This window comes from Macadamia integrifolia, chromosome 13 (assembly GCF_013358625.1).
Source record: "Macadamia integrifolia cultivar HAES 741 chromosome 13, SCU_Mint_v3, whole genome shotgun sequence".
NCBI classification, from domain to species: Eukaryota; Viridiplantae; Streptophyta; class Magnoliopsida; order Proteales; family Proteaceae; genus Macadamia; species Macadamia integrifolia.
Genome location: NC_056569.1, coordinates 27,867,441 through 27,875,986, shown reverse-complemented (window position 1 = coordinate 27,875,986; position 8,546 = coordinate 27,867,441). Strand labels below are relative to the sequence as shown.

General features: G+C 37.5%; 1 protein-coding gene across 1 annotated transcript; it reads left to right on the top strand.

Moving 5' to 3' along the window:
• The first annotated feature begins 4,118 nt into the window (after positions 1-4,118).
• Positions 4,119-7,070, top strand: LOC122060103 (probable L-type lectin-domain containing receptor kinase S.7). Its single transcript, XM_042623271.1, has 2 exons — positions 4,119-6,382; positions 6,788-7,070. The coding sequence occupies exon 1, from the start codon at positions 4,309-4,311 to the stop codon at positions 6,358-6,360; it is 2,052 nt and encodes a 683-aa protein (XP_042479205.1). The 5' UTR covers positions 4,119-4,308; the 3' UTR covers positions 6,361-6,382; positions 6,788-7,070.
• The last annotated feature ends 1,476 nt before the right edge of the window (positions 7,071-8,546 follow it).

Here is an 8,546-nt window from a genome sequence, read left to right as displayed (position 1 = left end):
TGGCAACATGTAACAATAAAAGGGAAGTCTACAACAAGTGGGAAAGGTAGGATTCGAACCTATGTAGAAAACCTTCAGCACATTTACAGCCTGTCGCTTTTGACCACTTGGCCACTCTCCCCTTCCTGGGCTGAGACCCCCCTCAATGGGTTCTAAGAAGGCAGACTTGCTTGCTCGTCAATCAAAATGCTTATTGATTTGATTAAAGGGAACTAATGCAATTAGCTTAGCTAGCGTTCCGGGAGAATGACATCATTTCGTCAGTTCATAACAATCTCTTTAAGCAAAGGGGCAAAGCTTCTACGAATGCTTTCCCCTCATGTAGTCGTCAGCCTTCCCAGCCCCCCTTGTCTAGTAAGAGTTGGTTCATCCACATCAGTTTTCCATGTAGTACAAGTTGTACAACTATGTTGTTCCTGAATACTTTTGGGCTGGCCTTAGATTTTTTTTTCCCTTCTCCAATTTATATCATATAAGAATTGAAATCATGATACCTTATAATAATGCAAGATCTAAGTATCATATCCATCCTCAAAAAATCATTTTACAAGTAGAGTATGATCATTAAAAATATAAATACTTGCGGGCAAGAGATTGTGACCTGGTCATGTGGCTCTTGCACTAGTGCGGGGACCAATGAGAATGCTTGTTGGAGCATTAATATGGATGTGTTTCTTGGTTTCATGGGAGCGAGGCAATAATTTTTTGGGCTCGTGTGTGTGTGTGTGTATGTGTGTGTGTGTGTGTGTGTGTGTGTGTGTAGGAACCATGTGATTAGATAGCATTATTTTCCCCAATACTTGTATAATATATGTAATATGACCAACAATGACATATGGAATTGAATGTTGAATAATAAAGAAAAAACTTTTAAACAAACTTAATGTGGCTGAAATGAGGCTGTTGCAATGGATGAGTGATAAAACTAGAAAAGATAAAATAAAGAATGAGGAAATTATAATAAACCTTGGAATTGTCCCTATTCATGATAAGTTGTGAAAAACTCGTCTAAGGTGGTATGGAAATGAGCAATGGAGGCCTTTGAATGCTTCTCCTATTCGGTTCTACCAAAGGAGAAAAAGAATGCTCCTAGATGGAGAAGTGTTATATTTCACATTGAAGGGGCAAAGAGAGCCTGTGGTAGGCCTAAAATAATCATATTAGTGGTGAGGAAAGACATGTAACTTAGGATTAGAATCTTCTATGACTTTGAATGGATAAATAGGATCGATGCAATTGACTCATTTAGTTGAGATAAGGCTGAGTGGAGTAATAATATATGAAATATATATAATATATAACTAGTATAAAAAACCCAACTTTAACTAATCATGCAACAATTTAACATGACCCATGGAGTAGAGACTAGAGAAGAATAAAGTGAGGCCTCGGAGGTTGCCGAGCCATCGGGCTGGGTGGTTGTCTACACAGCCCGTCGCTGGGACTGGGATTGGTCCTAATTTAGTTTATCTCGGGCTGAGCTGTTTAGGCTAAATCCACATCCTACTAATTGGGCCATGGGCTAGACTAACCCTAGTGTCATACCTAGGCGCGCCCTTGTGCCGGTAGCACATTGGCACCCCTTTATATAATTGCATTTTGCATAGCGGCAGAGATATGCACGCAGCCCCCCGAGGATTAGTCGAGGTACGTGCAAGCTGCCCAGACACCTTGGTTAACCCAAAAAAAAGAGGAAAAAAGATATGTACGTAGCCTTACTTTTGCTTCACATAAAGGTTATTCTTCGATTCAAACCTACAATCACAAGGTTGCAATGGAGTAATTTTATCATGCTTAGAATTTGACATTATAGCAAATATGGTAATGCCCAAGGAGATATACAATCTAATACCATCTAAAATTGACCTTAGTTCAGCTGCATTATTGGTACAAGAACCATAATAGTTAGCAAAGTCCTCCACAAAGACCAAGATTACCTTTAGCCGCCCCATTTACATTTAGCGTGAATAAAAAATCCTTAACCAGTATCCATTTAACAAAAGACATTTTCTAAACGCATCTATAGAGGTGTCATTTGGAGTCTTGACAGTCTCTTTTTTATAATATCATTAAAAGTCCTAGCCAGTTTGGTACACTTAGGTAGCTAAATTCATTTTTTTTTTTACTGTTCTGGGTTAACAACTTCCTTCATGATTTTTGAAAATATAAATGAAGTAATTAAAAGGAAAAATGGTTCCTCTACATGTCTATAGGAGGAACCTTTCATCTATATGATCACTTTAAATATTGCCATGTGAATAGATTATGTGGTTAATCTAACCGTTGGATAAAAAGTTTATGGTATGAATTAGTCACGAATCATATTTATAGGAGGAACCTTGACATGAATTCTCACAACCTAGGTTTTTTGAAGGCTCTACTGAACATGCTCATAATGCATATCCATACCTAAAGGAATTACACCCCAAAAAAAAAAAAGGTATCAATTTAGAATTGAAATTGGGAGCCAAACTAAACCAATCATTTAAAAAGGAATTAAACTAAAATAAATCACTTCTCTTTTGATTTTAAAAGCTGAAACATTTTCCTTTTCAATTTCATGTGGTGTTGTTAGGAATTAACAATACAATAGAACATCGATTTACCAAAAAAAAGAAAGAAGAGAGATCATAGATACACACAAATTTATGTGATTCACTCAAGATGGACTAAGTCCATGATAACCAAAACTTTCACTATTTTGATAAAAAAAAATTGCAAAATCATAGCAACTCCTTACGAATTACAAGACAACCCCCTATTTATTGCATTTTGAGCAAGGCATAGAGAAACACTAATTTCCTAGAGGCAAAATAGTCGCAGTACGTGTTGAAAAATAAGAATGTGGAATTTCTGGGGCCTCGTGAATGTTCACATAAGTGATATGATTGACACGTGTTAAGTATGTTAATCCTGCTAACAGAGTTGTAAACATTTACAACTCTGTTTAATATTATTAATATTTTAATAAATAAATAATAAAAATCCCAATATAAGCAGACTCCTCCTTTGATTCCGCTTAGAAATCTCGATCCTCTCTCTCTTAAAGTTTTGTTTATCAATTTCACTGAAGATTTGCATCCATGGTAAATTCTCATAAGTTAATAATATCTACCCAGAAAGTAATAATAAAATCCTAGATATTCAAGAGCTTTGTTTACTTTATAAATTTAAATTTGTCCTCTGCCATACATGCAAGCTTTACTGTCCAAATCCCTTCCCTGATGATTAATATATAAACATGGTATTTGGATATGTGTGGCCAAGTCTCTCTTATGCTCAGTGCCTGAAAATAGTTATATTGATTTTTTTTCTTACCTCATCCTATTTTGAGAGAGAGAGAGAGAAAGAGAGAGAGAGAAAGAGAGAAAGAGAGAGAGAGAATTGAGATTTCCCAGCGGAATCGAAAGAGTCCGCTTCTATTGGATTTTTATTATTTATTTATTTATTTATTTATCTATATAAAAAAAAATATTAAACAAGTTAAATAGCCACGTCCGTCATTTCTCCACCCTAAAAACTAGGAATCAATTGCAATATAAAAAACTAATAAATGATTTAAATTAATCTAATATTAAATGGACAAAGAGAGTGAAAATAATATTGCAATACTTACGATAATGCCATCACATACAAAATCATCCCAATAAATATCTCTTAAAATTTTCAAACTGTCGGTATTGGTCTTCACCATAACCGTGCATTTTGAACTAAAAACCGACAGTACGGTATCAACATTTGTCACAGTCGATGCGGCGGCAACTGATTCCTATAACCGAGCCGACCTAAATTGGGATGTGAGTTAGTGGGCCCATTTAATTTGCCAGGTGCAGAAAAGTCTAAATTCACATTTTTTAATCCAAAAGGGCTCTAAAATCCCACAAATCATTGACCGTCCAAGTTAACAGTTGTCAATCAGATCTAGCATCTTGGACTAATAGGGAATTTCAGCCACCCAATCTATTCATAACGCCACAACGTGGGCGCACATGGGACATGGGTTTTGTGGGACCCGAATTATTATTTTTTTAATACAAAAGCGTTACAAGTGGACTCAAATAGTCCAAAAAACCTTCCCGTTACAACCCTAAAGCGTTTCAAACTCAATACACGCGCCCATTCCGACCGTTTAAAACCCATTTCCAAAGTCGATTCCCGACCACTTTTAACCTTATCCTCTTCCTCCGTCGTCTTCTTCCCTCTCTCAAATCCAATCCTTTTTTCCAATTCACAAACTTCTGTAATCGTCCTCTGCAACCTGTTCGTCTCACAGCATGCCCAGTTCACTTCTGTTCTTGAGCTATCTTAATGGCTAGAAAGGCAACGCTCACCATGAGTTCAACAACGCAAGGTAGAGTTCTGCGTTTTTGGTTATTTCTCGTCTTCTTTTACGAATTTTCGACCGTTCAGCCAGCCGCCGCCGCCGCCGCCGCCGCCGCCGAGAATATAAGATTCGACTTCTCTTCTTTCACTATTCGGAATTTCACCCTCCTCGGCGACTCTCACCTCAGGGATGGTGTTGTGGGCCTTACCCGAGAGCTTGGTGTCCCTTCTTCCAGTTCTGGAAGTGTAATCTGCAATTTACCGATTTCATTCTTTGATACAGAGACCAATATCTCAGCTTCTTTCTCCACCCGATTCTCTTTCGTGATTACGAATGTTAATCCGAGTTCATTTGGTGATGGGTTGGTGTTTTTCCTGTCCGATGATAATCAGACTCTCGGCAGCCCAGGTGGATTTCTGGGTCTCGTGAATGCTTCACAGCTGACCAAGAACAGATATGTTGCTGTGGAATTCGATACCCGTTTGGATCCCCAATTTAATGATCCAAGCAACAACCACATTGGGTTGGATATTGATAGCCTCAATTCAGTCAAGGCAGCAGACCCTACTTCACGCGGTATTGATCTTAAGAGTGGGAATTGGATTACGGCATGGATTGATTACAAAGACGATCAGAAGAAGTTGAACGTCTGGATGAATTATTCAAGTTCCAAACCAGAGGAACCAGTGTTGTCTGTGGACATTGACCTCTCTAACTATCTCGCGGAAACCATGTACGCGGGGTTCTCAGGATCTACTGAAGGTAGCACGGAGCTCCACCTGATCAAGGAGTGGACCTTCCAGACTTTAGGCTTCCAACCTGTGAAACCACCTTCTCGGCCTCACAACGTGTCTGATAACTCTGTATTGCCGGTAATTTCTGTCTCTAATTCCTCCAACAAAACCCAAAGGAATCTTAGGTTAGGCCTTGGAGTTGCTGGTCCAGCTTTCTTTTTCATAGTTCTCCTAGTGTTTTGCTGGATAATTGTTAGGAATTGGAACATTGGAATAAATGCTAGCTTGAAACAAAAACTTTTGAAAGGCCCAAGAGAATTCAGTTACAAAGAGATAAAAGCTGCCACGAAAGAGTTTAGTTCCAGCCGAGTCCTTGGTCATGGAGCATTTGGCACTGTTTACAAAGCCTTTTTAAATGGTTCAGGAACTATTTCTGCAGTTAAAAGATCAAAACATTGTCACGAAGGTCTAACTGAATTTCGTTCTGAACTCTCCATAATAGCTTGTTTGAGGCACAAGAATTTAGTTCAGCTTCAGGGTTGGTGTGCTGAGAAGGGTGAATTATTGTTAGTCTATGAGTTCATGCCTAATGGGAGCCTGGATGAAGTTCTGTATCAAAAAACTGATGAGGGTGTCTTACTAAATTGGTCCCAAAGATACAACATCGCAATGGGGATTGCATCTGTTTTGACCTATTTACACCAGGAATGTGAGCAGCAAGTCATCCACAGAGATATAAAGACGAGTAATATATTGCTAGATGGAAACTTCAATCCTAGGCTTGGAGATTTTGGCCTTGCAAAGCTCATGGATCATGACAAAAGCCCTGTTTCAACTCTAACAGCTGGGACAATGGGTTATCTCGCTCCTGAATATCTTCAGTATGGGAAAGCGAATGAAAAGACAGATGTTTTCAGCTTCGGTGTGGTTATACTTGAAGTGGCCTGTGGTAGGAGGCCTATAGAGAAAGATGCAAATAACAACAACAATATGGTTAATTTGGTGGATTGGGTTTGGAGTTTGCACTCTAAAGATAACCTTAATGAAGCAGCAGACAAGAGGTTAAACAATGAGTTTAAGGAGGAGGCAATGAGTAAGTTGTTGCTTTTGGGTCTGAGTTGTGCAAACCCAGATTGCAACGAGAGGCCCTCTATGAGAAGAGTCTTGCAGATTCTTAATGGGGAGGCAGAACTTCCACTTGTTCCTAAGATGAAACCAAGTCTTACTTTCTCATACAGCTTGCCATTGAGCCTCGATGAGATTGGTTTTGAGTCTGAAGAGAGCAATACATCTAGTCCTTAAAATGAAGTCATAATCAATTGAGGTAAGCTCCAATGCTTTCGTATTTTAACCAAGTGATGCTAGACTTTAGTAGCTTTTATCATACTGCTTCTTTTGAATCTCTGCTGTTTGACAATTAATGACTCAATTTTCTCCTAAAAGCTCAAAATTAATCTAATTGCATGTCACAGATAGCTTTGTTAGTGTACTTATTCAACTAACTTCCATTTAGTAATTTGTAGTTAATATTGAATATGATAAGTTTCCTTAGAGCATTGTGGCACATGTGTATTGAATCACTGCTTTTATTCTTAGTTAAAGCTTCTATTGTTCACAACACTGATGAAGAACCTTAACTTAAAGATTTCATGCTATGGTATTTTTCTGTTACTGGGGCCAAAGAAACTTCTTCAAATGATTTTGAACTCTGTGTTTCTTCTTTGTACAGACTCAGAAGAGGTTCGTCCAGATGAAAGTTATGAGTTATTAAAAGCAACAATATCTCACAGTCTATTGTCTTCTAATGAGACTACAATTGAAATTCTGAGCCACAACATCAAGGATTGAAATAAAATGGAACTGAGAGGATTGGTGTTGTCATTTTTTTGTCTTTACTTTATTCCCTTGCTATTTTTTCCATTCTTTATTCAGATTTGTATAAGACACATATGTAGCTTTTTCTATTATCATAGTCAAAAGTGCCTGTAGGGATGATTCTTTCTCCTTGCTTATATAGTTTAACATGCTTTTACAATAAGAAATACAACTTGCAAATACAGAAAAGTAAGTGTTGTTTGAGTCTACATTCTTAATAGCAAATCCTGCAATTCTTGAATTGTTTGGGGACTTTTTTGTTGTACTCTTTACTTAAATCATCAATGAGTTTTCTTCTCTTCGGTAATGAATTATTTATTTATCCAAAAAAAAAATTCATCAATGAGTAACTTCACTATCCAGTGTACGGACTCACTTTGTGACCTTGTTCAAGCAAAACCAATTGTAGACACGATAAGAATTTTGGAATTTTAGCTGTTCATGGAAACAAAATCAATTCATATTGTTCAATCAGTTTCCCATTCTTCCCGGTTGAACCATGGCATATTCTATGTGATCTGGCCAGTCTCAATGTTCTCTAGTTGTTAATGTAACCTGCAGAAAAAAAGAATCTACTCCTTTTTATGAAAAAAAAAAAATCTACTTTTGCATGAAACTGTGAGTAGTTGGAGGCTTTGTTGGAAAAATCTACTTTTGCAGAAAAATAGGACACCACCATAAATGAAGGATATGATCTATTTTGATGGGTACAGAAAGGATTTTGACTAATTTATGAGAATTTGAACCTAAAAGTGTTCTATATATAGGCAAAGATCCTATTTTGAAGAGTCTAGGTCATACTCTGATTGCATATCATCTTGTAGTTTCAATTTGTTGGGATGCTGTGAGACCACCTTCTACGCCTCCAGTTGGAAGCTTTGTCGGAAAATCACTGCAATAGCCTCCAACAATAGTTTGGAGAAGCAATAAAATGTAAAGCCAGAGCTTACTTGCTTTAGAATTGAGGAAGATCCCAGCATTTGTGAGGAAAATGGGGGCATGGATGAGATAATTGATCCAGTGAAGGAAGGAATTCATTCAAGGGGAAGAATTGATGGACTAAAAAATAACCACTTGTAGATGTGACTAATGAATATCTTTACCCTTCTATGTCTGTTTCTTTGGCTGATAAGTCTGTTGAAAGAGGTAGCCTAGATTTTTTTAATGCAGGTTTTAATACCTCTCAGACCCAAATGGATGCCAAACAGAAGCTTAAAAGTTGCTATGAAACTCAGAGAAAGTATAAGAACAAAGATAAGGAGAATGAAGGGTCTTCACTTGGTGGCGGTGGTTCTTGGTAGGCAATTGAACCTCTTCAAACTCGGTTCAGCAAGCCAAAATTATCAAGGAAAGCAAGTGAAGACAGAGGAGGCTAGAGTTTATTAGAGAAGGAAAATAAGCTTAACAATATACTCTCCAACATCTCTTCGTTTATCCCATTTGTTCAACAAATACAGCTAGCTGCAGCTTCTACAGGTTAGATATATGGTTTCATATCTGAAATTTACATCATACATACCTTTGAAGTCCATAGTGAAATTTTCTCTACTTTTGCAGAAAAAGATCAACTGCTTGTGCTATATACATGGATTCATTTGATATATTTTGGGTGG